This window comes from Phalaenopsis equestris, unplaced genomic scaffold (assembly GCF_001263595.1).
Source record: "Phalaenopsis equestris unplaced genomic scaffold, ASM126359v1 Scaffold000742, whole genome shotgun sequence".
NCBI classification, from domain to species: domain Eukaryota; kingdom Viridiplantae; phylum Streptophyta; class Magnoliopsida; order Asparagales; family Orchidaceae; genus Phalaenopsis; species Phalaenopsis equestris.
This window is the reverse complement of record NW_018165182.1, coordinates 51,935-66,277: the sequence shown is the minus strand read 5'-3', so window position 1 is coordinate 66,277 and position 14,343 is coordinate 51,935. Positions and strand designations below refer to the sequence as shown.

General features: G+C 32.9%; 1 protein-coding gene across 5 annotated transcripts in view; it reads right to left on the bottom strand.

Moving 5' to 3' along the window:
* LOC110030621 (large proline-rich protein BAG6) overlaps positions 1 to 14,343 on the bottom strand; it is an 88,650-nt gene that overhangs the window by 63,030 nt on the left and 11,277 nt on the right. For all 5 annotated transcript variants that reach the window (XM_020733418.1, XM_020733419.1, XM_020733420.1 and 2 more), the window contains one exon: positions 7,443 to 7,607. In XM_020733418.1, the coding sequence (XP_020589077.1) occupies positions 7,443 to 7,607 (165 nt within the window). The remainder of the gene's footprint in view (positions 1 to 7,442; positions 7,608 to 14,343) is intronic.

Sequence of the window (14,343 nt, the reverse complement as noted above, 5' to 3'; positions counted from 1 at the left end):
ATGTCTGAATATGGCATAGAAGATGATCGGTATTTGAAGATTTTTCAGACAATTAAACACCTGCATTTAGAAGTGTCGGCGACCATATAATTAATAAAGATTGGTTATTGAAGATCGTGAAGATTCTACATGGCGTGAATTTTTTAGATATTAGAAGAAAAGTGCTGGTCACTTTCATGTTAGAAGGAAAGGCAGAGAGGTGGTGGTAGGCACAACCAGAATAATTGAAAATGACCTGAATTTTTCCAATAAGCGATGGCAACCCCAAGCAAGCAAATGTATAGATTTTGGTAAGAGAGAAGCACCCCAAAGCAAGAAATTTAAATCAGAAGATAAGCAGAGCTGCCAAAGTTAGAAATGTCAGTTTATGATAAGTGTGGAAAAAGGTATTTTGAGCGATACTTGATGGGTATAGAAAAGTTTAAAGATGTGGACAAGCAGGGCATCTTCAGATGAACTGTCCACAAAAAAAGAAAGATACAGCAGGCCATCGATATCTCAAGGACATGGATAGCTCAAGAAGCTTTTGGAAGGCGGACAGTCAAGCAAAACTCAATTCTTTGAAAATCCATCAACTCAAGCAAAGGGTGAAACTTAACACAGATATGAGCAACTAGTGAAGGCCAGAATTTCCATCAACTCAAGCAAAGGGTGAAACTTCATAACACAGATATGAGCAACTAGTGAAGGCCAGAATTTTTGCACTTACTCGAGAAGTTAAAGGTTTTGAAAAACTGGCAATATTTTATTCGATTTAGGTTTATCACATTCTTTCATCTATGAAACTTTGTTGCCAGTTTATTTATTAACATTGTACACTTTACTCCTACCTTATATGTTATTATGCCTTTGGAAAGTGTTTTCTATACATACACAAAATGTTTTGTACATGTTAAGAACTCTGAGAGAAATGTGCTAATAAAATTAAGCATCATTCTATAATTTAAATTTTTGATGTTATACCAGGAATGGATTGGATAGTGAAACATTAAAAGCTAGAAAAGATGAGTGAAATTCAATGTCTGGCAAGAAGTCATATAATTTTTTCTGCAATAGTAATGCACAATCTTCTCTAATTAGTACAGTTAAAGTTGAAAAATATTTGTGAAATGGTGAACTAGTGTTCTTTAAATGTGTTGAATAAAGATGTCAATGAATTAAAGAACATCCCCATTGTTGCAGAATTTTTTGTTGTGTTTCTTGAAAAAGTGTTGGAGTTACCACCAAAAAGGGAAGTTAAGTTTAGCATTAATGTGCAGCCAGGGACGTCTAAAATTTTCAAATTTCGTTAAAGGATAGCTCCGAACTTATTGCATGAATTGAATGGAAATTGCATAAACTAATATACAAGGGTTTTAGCAGGCCAAGCCATTCACCTTTAAGTGCTCAAGGATTATCTGTCAAAAAGAAAAATGAATCTATGCAACTATGCATCGATTATAAATAGTTGAATAAGCTGAAAATCAAGAATAAATATCCATTGGCTAGTATAGATGATTTGTTTGATCAGTTTGAAGGTGCTACTGTACTTTTTAAAATTGATCTGAGATTGGAATATCATTAGAACAAAGTCAAAGAGTCAAATGTAACTAAAATAGCTTTTAGGACCAGATATAGTCATTATAAACTCTTAGTTATACCTTTTTGGCTTAACCAATGGTGATGTCATGCTCATGGACTTGATGAATCAAATATTTAAGTTTTATTTGGATCAGTTTATCATTACTTTTATCAATAATATTCTGATGACAAACATCTGAGGATAGATTGGAGCTGCTGATGCGGAATCAACTATATATATTCAAGAACCGATGATAATCATGACAAACATCTGACGATAGATTGGAGCTGCTGATGCGGAATCAACTATATGCAAATTTTTTTGCATATGAATTATGGTTGCTACTCATTGCATTTTTGGGGCATATTATTAGCGGGCAAGGAATTTCAGTGGATAATCATAAGGTGAAAGCATTTGTCGCATGGTCTACTCCAAAAAATGTTAAGGAGTTATGCATTTTTTTTTTGGTTTTGTTGGTTATTACAGAATGTTCATTAAAAAAATTTTTATAAATAGTTGTCATTGTCCAATTTAACGAGAAAAGATGTCAAGTACGATGGACTGAAGAATATGAGTACGATTTTCAAGAGTTGAAGAAACATTTGACTACTGCTCCAATATTAGATATTTCATCAGAAATAGAAGGATTCCATATTTATAGCGACCAATCATTACGAGGCGTGGGATTTGTTCTAATTCAAAACAAAAAAGTAATAGCCTATGCATCTAGACAGTTGAAGTCATTTGAGAGGAATTATATGACACATGACCTGGAGTTAGCTATTGTAGTCTTTGCTCTTAAGATTTTGCGACAATATGTGTATAGTATAGATTGTAAAATATTCACTGATCATCATAATCTGACATACATAATTTTCACACAAAAAAAAATGGAATTTAAGACAAAGAAAAAGGCTAGAGCTTATAAATGACTATGATATGAGTATTGTTCTGGGTGAGCGAATGTAGTTGTGGATCCTTTAAGCAGTAAATCCACATGTGATGTAAGTTGGATTATTACTTAAAAACTGAAACTGGTTAAAGAAATTGATCTCTTGCAGTTAGAAGTCAAAAGACAATGTGATATGAAATATTTACAACAGTTAATGGTGCAATCAACTCTGATAGATAGAATTATGTTACTCAAAAAGTTTGCAATGAATAATCAAAACTCCTAAAGCAACTTCAATCAGTAAAGAGATTGAATATGACTATCGATGAAGATGGTATTATCAAAAATATACTACAGTTTCATGTTACTCAAAAAGTTAGCAATGAATAATCAAAACTCCTAAAGCAACTTCAACCAGTAAAGAGATTGAATATGACTATTGATGAAGATGGTATTATCAAAAATATACTACAGTTTTGAATGCCTGTTGATTAAGATTTGAGATAGGAAATTCTACAAGAATCTCATTATTCATGGTATATAATTCATCCAGATGGCACTAAAATATACAAAGATTTAAAGTTAATATTATAGTGGCCGAGTATGAAAAAAAATATTGTTGAATATAAGTCAAAATATCAAACTTGTCAAATTATCAAAATTGAGCATCAGAGACCCAGTAGGATTACCGCAATCATTATCTATACTTGAATGAAAATAAGAATAAATTGTAATAGATTATGTTATGGGATTTATAAGATCCAAGCAAGGTCAAGATAACATGTAAGCAATTATTGAGAGATTAACAAAATTAGCTCATTTTTTATCAATCAGGTAGACAAATTCTGTTGAAATGTTGGCCAAATTATATATAATAAAATTATCAGATTGCAAGGTGTTCCGAAAATTATTATTTCTGATAGAGATGAAAGATTCACGTTCAGGTTGTGGAAAGATATTCAGAGAGGTTTGGGTACGCATTTGCATCTTCGTATAGCATTTCATCCGCAAACCAACTGACAATAATAAATGATAATTCAAGTATTGGAAGACTTGTTGAGGCTTTATATCTTTGACTTTGGAGGCAGTTGGGAAGCTCACATCCTAATGATTGGATTTGCCTACAACTACTAATCGGGTATATCAAAACGGCTTCTTATGAAGCACTGTACGGCAGGAATGTAGAACTCGACTCAGTTGGGTCGAAGTAGGGGAACATCAACTATTAGATTATGAATTGGAGATGAAAATACAAAGAAAACCAAATTAAACAGAGTTAGATTGAAAGCCGCTCAGGATCGACAAAAAAAGATTGTGACCCAAGTCACAGAGCAATGAAGTTTGAAGTTGGTAATTTTGTATTCTTAAAAGTCATGCCCATGAAAGGTATTGTTAGGTTTGATCAAAAAAGCAAATTGAGCCCCAGATACATTTATCATTTTGAAGTCATAAAAATGATCGGTCCAGTTACTTATAGGCTAGCTTTGCCTGCATAAATATCAGACATCATGATGCATTTCACATTTCAATATTGAGAAAATAGATTTTAAATTTAGATAAAAGAATTTCACACATACGCATTGATGGGCAGAAAGATCTAACATACATCGAAGAACCAGAATGAAACTTAGAAATTGATGTTAAGAAGCTCAGGAATAGCAAATCACTTTATGTTAAAATAAAATGGATGCACAGCCTTAAAAAAGAAGCTACAAAGAAAAACGAAGAAGACATAATGCAGAAGGATCCTATTTTGCTAAGATAAAATCAGAAATTTCGAGGACAACTTTTTTGAGGGGAGAGCTATAATTCCCAATTTTGACAATTTGGCCAAAATCAAGTGAAAATATTGGTAATTATGAAACATATCCCACATTTCGCATCTCTTAGAATTTTGTCAGAGTCAATTTTATAAAATTCTACTTTTTGAATTGATCAATTTGCTACCTAGCACTATGCAAGAATTATAAATGTATGGGGAGCTACAAATTATTGCAAATATAAGCTTAATTAACCCTTAATTAATCCTAAGTAGATTCCTAATCCCTCAGCAATGTAGTCATCGACTTTCCTTTTGGCCTTACAGTCGTGGGATGTATATGAAGAGTTAATGTTTAATAGGATGATGTTAAATATCGTGATTCCTACTTTTCCTCCTCTCCTGAACCTTTTGCAAGCGTTTATCATTCGGTCCACAAGAGCAAGAACAGATGCGTGATCCATAAGGAGCCGCAAGCGGCTATTCGAGACTCTAGGGCGTAATCTGTAAGTAGAAACCTCTCCACAATATTTGAGACAGTCATTCCTTCCCTGCAAATTTTTATACATTTTCCATAAAGTGAAACACATTTACGTTTGCGGACACTGTAGCGGGAGGCGAACTAGTGTCGGAAGCTGCGAATTGAGTTTAGGCCTCTCGGCGAGGTTGTTTGCAAGTAAATCAACAAAGTAAGAGGATGAAAGGAAGGTTAGAAGGAGAAAGAAAGGATTAGAAGGGAATTGGAGAAGAGATAGCCATGTGGGGAAGCCTGTTTAAGGTAAGAAAATTTTTTTTAGGGTTAAATCATGATATAAGCCAAGAATTAAATGAATATTCTAAGAATTTATGAATTTCAAGTGGTTTACACTAGACGGCCAGCTTGAGGAAACTTATCGTAGGACTACTTTGTCATTTAGGTGAAATAATTTCATTTTAATTTAAAAATAATAATTTTTTTTAGGATTTGATTTAATTTCTTTGATATCTGAATGCATTTAAAATTTATGCATGTTGAAAGATACATGCACAAGATAATGTGAATTCTAGTTGGTATTGACTCTGACTGTGATTATGATTTTCCTTCGATATTGATTTGATGAGCATAATATGAAATATTTGTTTACAGGTACTCTTACCAAGTTAATTATGCATTGCTTATGATTGTTAATTACAAGAATTATGATTACTGGAATGTTGCAAGTGTTGTTACGTATGATATCATGAATGCTTGCAAATTCGTATAATAAGAAACGATAGGATTCCTGATTTCTAGTATTCAAACGAGGACAAAATCTGAAAAATGTTGGTATTATAGGAGTATGGGAAGTAGGAAACTGTTAGTAGGCTATTAATAGCTACTATGTTAGGTTCAATCTTTATCAATAGTTAATTAGCTTTCGAGCTAGGTATAATTCCAGTGACATGAAATAACATGAAAGCAGTCAAAACCTACACAATTACAAGTGGCATTCATATAATTGCAATGACTGACTATGAAATTTATATGAGTATGCCTATGATTACACATGAATGGAAGAACCGCATGTTTATACGGCTTGCATGATTTACTGCATTCCATTCCTTCATTTAGATGTTTTACATGATTAAAACATGTGATATTTTCTTTTGTCTTGCATATGAGCTACCAGCAATCATGCATCTCATTTCTTTTTTGCCTATAAAATCTTTCTTTAGCCTTGATTATTTCACTAAGCTTGTAGATTGCTCTATGTTATCGACTTTCAGGAAGAGAAAAGAGGCACTAGGATGAGAAACTAGGAGTGACGAGTACAATTTTAGTATTATATAGTTTTGGAGGTTGAACAAACTTTTTTGTAAGCATTTTTATTCTTTTGGAATTAGCAGCTCTATGTGTGTGTGTGTGTGTGTGTGTGTGTGTGTGTGTGTGTGTGTGTGTGTGTGTGTGTGTGTGTGTGTGTGTGTGTGTGTGTGTGTGTGTGTGTGTGTGTGTGTGTGTGTTTTGATGATAAGATTCTTCATGCTTCCAAATATATGTGCATGTAAATGAATTATGAATTGAAACAAATCACGTATGCTTGCGACGATCGAGTTTGGTTGATTCTTTACCCGTTGAGTCCTGATTTTACAAGTAAAGATGGGTGGTAGTGAGATTTTGGTCTGACTGAGTCATCCCTCTCTATCGCACCACAGTTGACCCTAAAATGAGGGCTCACTTGAGCTGTGACATAATTCCTACTACAAAATGCAATTATCTTCATCTGAAGCAGACCATATGGAAAAGCAAACCAAAGCTACACGCACTTGGTCATGGATTTGGGTAGGGCACCTTCCATGAATATTTAGGATCAAAGGCTCAATGCTCAGCCAGCTTCAATGTTCCTCTTATGTCAAGAACATCTAACATGTCCCTATATGCTAAGACTGGGTTTAAATGCAAGGAATTTGAGTGAAGGGAAAACACGAAAAAAAAAGGTTGAAAAGATTAAATCACTTTCACATTTTACATTTCATTTCCTCTACTTTCCTTCAATCGAACATCTAACATGTCCCTATATGCTAAAACTGGGTTTAAATGCAAAGAATTTGAGTGAAGGGAAAACACAAAAAAAAAAGGTTGAAAAGATTAAATCACTTTCTCATTTTACATTTCATTTCCTCTACTTTCCTTCAATCCAAACAAAGCATAAATTAATAATCAATTCCTTTGTAATATTCCAGTTAAAAAGCCGGGAATAAGGCTCCAAACACGACTGATTATAAAATTATGTTAGCATATGCAAGCATTAACATCTTCCAAATTTGGCTAAATAGTCTATCAATGCACCTAATCTAGCTAGGTGGGCTTCTCAAACAAACAGGTGGTTATGGTTAACACGTGAATGCCAAAACAATGTGCAATAGCAGAGTGAAAAGAGAGTATGTTTATGAATCTGTATGATTAATAAATCAAGAGGCAAAAAAGCTAAATAATAAAATAAAATAAAGTTAAAAAATCTGTAGGTTAGGAGAATCTCTTAATCAGTATTTGAATAAAAAAGAATAATAAGTAAAGCGCAACTTAGAAGACCCAAATAGGTTAGGAGAAGCTCCTAAGCAGCAATTGGAGATAAGAGAATAATAATTAGTAAAATCGTAACTTACATGACCCAGATTTGATATGCCAAGATGCATTAAAATGAAACACTTACACGTTTGTTAACCATGACCCAGATTTGATATGCCAAGATGCATTAAAATGAAACACTTACACGTTTGTTAACTCGCAGAGTATAAGTCTGGGAATCCAAAGTTCTAATTTTTATCTCAACAGTTGTCTCAGAATCTTCAACAACATCACCACTGCTCATAGGAATTTTAGCAGCACCGCTGGTTCCCATTCTTGGCCGATGTTCAAAAAAGTAAAAACGACACCTCTGATGAGAAAGAAAAACAACAAACGTTCAACCCAAGATAGCAGCATATACCTTGTTTGCAAATATACTCGAGTTTCAATAGGGGTAAATTAATAACTTTGAGATTAGACTAAACTAATTATTAAGATATAATGTTGATTCAGACTAATATAATAAAAGTAGGCATCACAAAATTGCCCCTTGGATAATAAAATGGCAAGTTATAATTTGGTTTTCACCACTAAAAAATGGCAGAAGATAAAAGGGTAACAAATTCAAATGGAGAACGATAGGCACTAAGAATCTGAACTTTCAAAAATAATTTGTTTACAATCCCTACAAGAAAGCATTGCTTTACTTTAATCTCTACAGTTTAGAGCCCAATATCAAGTATAACATACCCTTTTTGAGCAAGGAGCAAATGTTGGTCATTTATCCTGTTCAACTTTCCAAATGGACATCAAAATTATGCTCCCTATTTTAGCAAGAAAGAAGGAAAGAATACCTACTACAGCAACAAACCTTTATCCACAAAGTGCGGTCCGCTACATAAATCCTTTTTCTCCACTGTGTCCCATAAAGTGTCATATTTTCCTTTAATTCTAATAAAGTAAGATCATTTTTATACAAGTAAAGAATAACTGAATAAAAAAATATATAATTAAGAAATGAAACGCAATATTTTGCATTTGCAAAACCAGCTACTTTTGGAATGACTAGCCGAAAATGCATGCTAACTACAAGAGAATGAAAGTGAGCTCCCCCTCCCTTATTAGTCAGAAATACTCGAAGCATGGAATTTCACTTTATGGGGTGCTATTCATAGGACGAAAGCATTTCCAAGGAGAAATTCGGGTAATAAGATCTCTGTCATCTCTTCAATGCTATCCAGTTCCATCATGAGGTCTAAGAGTTCTGAATGCTGGATTGAAAGTCCCACCTCTTTCCCAAATAGAAAAATACACCAATTCTATGGTAAGCAACATGAACCTACCGTAGAAGAAGCCTCATTTTTATGATTTAGGACAAATCAAAAAAGACAAGCTCCAAGAAATACATGATTAGGCCAAAAATAGGTGGCCAATTTTCACTGTCAAATAAACGGTCATGGATGAACAATTCCTTGAAACAAGTATTCAGATTCTAATTTCTTCATTTGAAATAAATCATATAGCAATGGTACTAATTAGCAAAAACAATTGTCATTTTTAAACATTGAATAAATTTAAAGGTAATAAAATACAGAAATGCTTTATTCAATCATAAGAAACAGAGGCACTTCCCAACTTCTGAAGTTTAGAAGGTAAGGTTAGTGTCGCATTCCATTGTAGGACGGTAGATTCACTGCAGTGAGAACATGCATTGCAAGCAGAAACAGTTGCTCCAATGGCTCGCCTAAAGCTTGTGAGTCAAAGATTTTTAGTCATTAATAAATAGTTCTCAGGTCATTGCATAGGAGCACAACTTCGAGCTTTAGACAGCATGACCAAAAAAACAATACCACCAACTCCAATAGACACAATTCCAGAAAAATTTATTTCTAATGATGGCATTGAAATTTGCATCCAAATTAATGAAATGAATTCAAATTTAGATCTAAGGACGTTCCCTGGAATCAATGTGCCACAACTTAACCTAACTATGGCCAGCAGTAGACAAAGGTTTACTAGAATGCCAACCTTAAGTGACACACAACAACTAAAAGAGATTGTGGAGAAAATTAGGCCAAGGTTGCCTATGACACCACTGCTTGAATGGTCAACTAGGTCTAAATCTAAAATTAGATATATTGAATAAAATTTGGGGACTTTGAATGGGAAGAAGTAAATTACTGGACACTTTCATTAGAATATTGATAAATATTACAAGAAACTAAATGAAAATAAACAAGGGCATTGGGCCAAATTAAAAATTATTACATGTGAGATATATTACTGATAGAAATGGGGCTGATATGAGTTGAGTCGTAATGGTTAAGAGAGTTGGGACTTCAACGATAAAGTTATTAAGTGAACATAATTAATAATAGGCTAATATCTATTAAGATGATTATTAGGATGAGCACTATAAATGTGCTTAGTGCCTATGCATCTTCAGGCGGATAAAATATGGCTTAAAAAATCAATTTTGACAAGGGATGGATGAAAAAACTATAAAATATGCCAAAGGAAAAAAAAGGAAATTTATTGGAGGTGGCCTAAATTGGCATACAAGCTTTAGTTGAATGTGGTAAGTTAAGATTCATGGTGGTTATAGAATAAGGTATAAGTTGCAATAAGACGAGCTATACACGATTTCAAGGTAGGCTATTATAATCTTATAATGGTGAAAACATACTAAAAAATTAGAATAGAGCTTAGTTATAAATATGAAACCACTAAAGTACAAAAGACTTCTTACATCAAAGGAAAATTAACTTTTCTTATAAAGAATATAAGATTATTCGAGAAGAGTTGTTCATAATATAACAAAGATTATAAATTACAGATGCATTTCTTAAGAGTATACAGACAGTACTCAAAGGAAATAACTGCCTAGCATAAGGTCATTGAATTTGCAACGAAGAAAACTGTTAATCGTTAAAGATAAGATTGTTGATGGAGGCAAAGCAAAATCCTTTAGTTGAGCCAAATAAGACGTGAGATAACATGCTAGTTGCATTAAGAACAAATTCGTAGAATTTTAGAAGAGTCTAGCATATCATATACTACTGAGGAGAATTGGTGATTGAGTGAAAAGGTATGATAAGTTAATATGAAAAAGAAACTTTACTATAAAGAGTGAAAAAAATTAATTACTATTGAGGTTTATAAGGATAAAAAGTTAGGATTCTTGGAAATGAAGTAGCAAGCAAGGAAAAGCTAGAGCTTTGTACTACAAAACAAAATTAGTGAAATGATATAAAATTGGAGAAAATGTATAAAAAATGAAAAGCTTAAAATTAATAGAATTAAAAATTAAACATAAGATAGAAAATTTTAATATCTATGATATTAATAATTAGCAATCAATATTATTAAAAAATAAAATTATTATATCTAATGAATAATAGGTTAAAGTATTTATTAGACAAATAATTAGATATCTATGAGGATATAACTTGTATAATTAAAATTATGCAGTTAAGTGGAGAATTTCTCAATAGTATTGTTGAACAAGAGGTAGGGTTATTAACGAATTAATACAATCGTCGAGCTACTGACGGATTGCTAGATTAGAACTTGCTCAAAATCATCTAATTAACAAATCAAATATGTATACACACTTTAATAAATATTGAACTGATCAATGAAAAAGCTTGAATAGCTTTATGTTCCATTCATTTAAAGCTCAATAACAAGCTAGCAAAAGGATCAATAATGTATTCATCTAAGACTCAATAATATGCTCATTTAAAATATCTAATATGCTACTTTCAAGCTATAAATTTATTTAATATTTTTCTCTACTAGATTGATTTATTCATGTACAAAAATATTTATTTATGTCCATTGAAATTTTTGTTATTTAGTAGCTCATTCAATTCAAGTCTTATTTTTAAGCTCGATAAGTTGCTCATTAATAGGCTCATTCAGTTAGCTAGCAAGCTATTTGGTAAATTTGTTTGTTATTAAACTTGACAAGGCTACTAAAGTTGTTGAGCAAGTTACGCAACAGTTATACTTTACTAATAATCTTGATAAGCTTTTTTAAAGGCTCACTTTTTCCCCAACTATAACAGCACAATAAACACAACTTGCGTGACACTTGAGCCAAGCTCAAACAAAGAAAAAACAATTGTGAATTTAAATAAATGAGTTTGAACACTATCATATATACTCAAATTAAGCTCAAGCCAAGCTCAAACATGGTTTTAGCAAATGAGAGAGAGCTTAAGCAAGCCCTTATTTCTTGATTTGGTTCATTTGGAACCGCAATTTAAAAAATATAATTGAGACTTAAGGATAAATATATAAAACAACCATTGGGATAACAATATTTTAAGGAATAACAGTCATCTTTATTTAAATTGAGGATGACAAAAAATGATAAATTTAAAATTTTTACATCAAAAAACAAGGAATGAAAGATTAAGGAATGAATATAGTACAGGAGAGAAAGGAATGGAATTTATTAAAGATAAAGTAATTGAAAAAAAATATTAAATTTGACTATGTACAATGAAAGTTGAAATGAACCCATTAAATGAACAGATAAAATTATTGTTCAAGGATAAAAGAAAAAGAAAAAGTAGACCTAAATTAACTGTAAGCTCAAAAAATTTCAATGCTTGAGAATCACATATTTGTTTTGTTGTTAGAGAACTTTAAGGGTCAAATTTTTAAAAGGCAAATGGAATAGTTGATAAAAGACTACCCGGACATTTCTCCCTCAAATTACAAGGACATTTTGATATGGGGTTTGAGGTTTCCCATGGATTATCCCTTCTAATAACAAGAGAACACTTTCAATTAAGGATAGCATTTAACACAGAATAATCAGTATATAATTGCAGTATATATTTTAAAATATTAAATTTATCATTTTGAGCTTAAAGTGGATGGTGGGAGAAATGATGACAAATATGATCAAGATCCCATGATTTTGTCATCCCGAGTCACAAATATCTCTGATCTACTCAATCAGAAAAAGATAGTCGAGCCAACCTAACAGATAAATCCTTGTCAATAACCATAGATTGTGTCGTCCAAGGAACCCTTATAGATCTGGGTAGGATGTTTGTCTAAATGGACAAATTTAAGTCAACCTTACATAACATAAGGCATTATGAAAATCAATTGTAATTTTATGGTTCACAACTCAAAGGATAAAAAAGTCATAGGGGGAACATACAGGATGTGACTGTGACCGTAATATAATGATGTCATTCAGTGACAACCACCCGGTCAGAGGGATTTGGTTGGCGGTAAATCATGAAGACGGAGGATCGGGTCACATCCTTACTAGCGTAAGATTACTTTAAGTGTGAATATAGTGATACATTCGACGTGGCATTCGCTCCTTTGTCAATAGGTTGTGTAGTCCAACCTGACCGAAAAATCCTTGCGAGCAACCATAAGTTGCGTCGTCCAAGGAACTCTTGTAGATCTGAAGTGTATGCTTATCTAAATGGGCAAATTTAAGTTGATCCTATGTAACATAAAGTTTTATGTCAATCAATTATATATTTATGGTTCACAACTCAAGGGATAGAAAGTCGTTGAGGGAATATACGATATATGATAATGATCGTGATATTACAATTTCATTCAGCAACAACCACCCGACCAGAGGGATATACTTGTAACCACTACTTTGTGGTGTTATTTGGTGGTAAAATCACCCGGATAGAGGATCAGGTCACATCCTTTCTGTAAAAGATTGCTTTGAGAGCGAATATAATAATACACTCGATATGACATCTGCTCCTTAAATTTGATTGTTGCGAAGGGTGGATGAAATTTGCTTTAACTTTTTAGAGATTGATTTTAATTTAGATGTTTGATTTATATGCGATATGACATCTGCTCCTTAAATTTGATTGTTACAAAGGGTGGATGAAATTTGCTTTAACTTTTAAGAGATTGATTTTAATTTAGATGTTTGATTTATATGTTCTAAGTGTTTGAGTGACTGATTTTAATTTCAGTGTTTTGGTTTGTTATTTTAAGAAATGGAAATGGAAATTAATTTGAAAGTCGACTCCTTCAATTGAGATTTTCAATCGATACGATCTACGGGAATTTGATTGTTTGATTTGAACTTTATCAAATTTACATCTTGTTCGTAAAAGATCAAATTTAACATTGACATGTGATTAAATATGAACCTAGACAGATTTATAGGTGCACAATGGGTATAGCTCTGTCAGGGTTTTCTCTGGTAGCGACTCCATGGCGATTCAGGTAGCTTTCGATTCTCTTCGACGTAATGGATCGTTAGTTCAATGATGTTCTTGCGGCCGGTAAAGATAAGGGTTTCGAACGCAATGTTTTCCCACAAGCTTTTCATGACTCGTTGTGCCTAGGAGGGGAGTATAGTTTCATCAAAAAAGCTGGTAAAAAAAGTGGTAAACCTGCTATATTTATTTCTGATAATGAGAATGCTCGGATGGGGAAGTTTTTGTATGGTCATTTGAAGGTTGAATTGATTAAGAGGGATTTCGAGTTAATGAACCTTGCGGGTAGCTGGAAGATTCTGATCCACAGACTGAACCTCCTATTATCTCGATCTGGATTCGCTTTCTTGGCTTGAAATTCTATTTTCTTAACCATGAAATTATAATCTCCATTGCAGTAATATTTGGCAAATCATTAAATATGTATTCACCCACCTTTACTCTATTTACTTAATTGAACATAACATTACACAAAATACTCCGGAAGAAGTGTAGATAGGTTCTGCACATAAAGGCTATTGGCAAAAGGTAATTATTAAGCAGCACCCTCCATAATATGCTAACTGTAGGATGTCTGGTCATAGATCTGCACATTGCTATCATTTATAAGCATGGGTAGGAACTCTATGCTCAGTATTGAAATAACACAGAAAATGTGGTGTTTGAGAATGGTGTCAACTTGGCTAACTATATTGATGTTGGTGCTGCAAATATCAATGAAGTGGAGAATGTTGAAGCTCGGGATAGGGATGCCGTCATAGGACTTCTGTGAATGAGGTAATTTTGGTTGATGATGTGGGGGATACTTTTGTGCACATTGAGTCTGTGTTGGGTGGCATAAGACATGCTAGTCTTTTGATTGCTCTTGTTGTTAGTGAT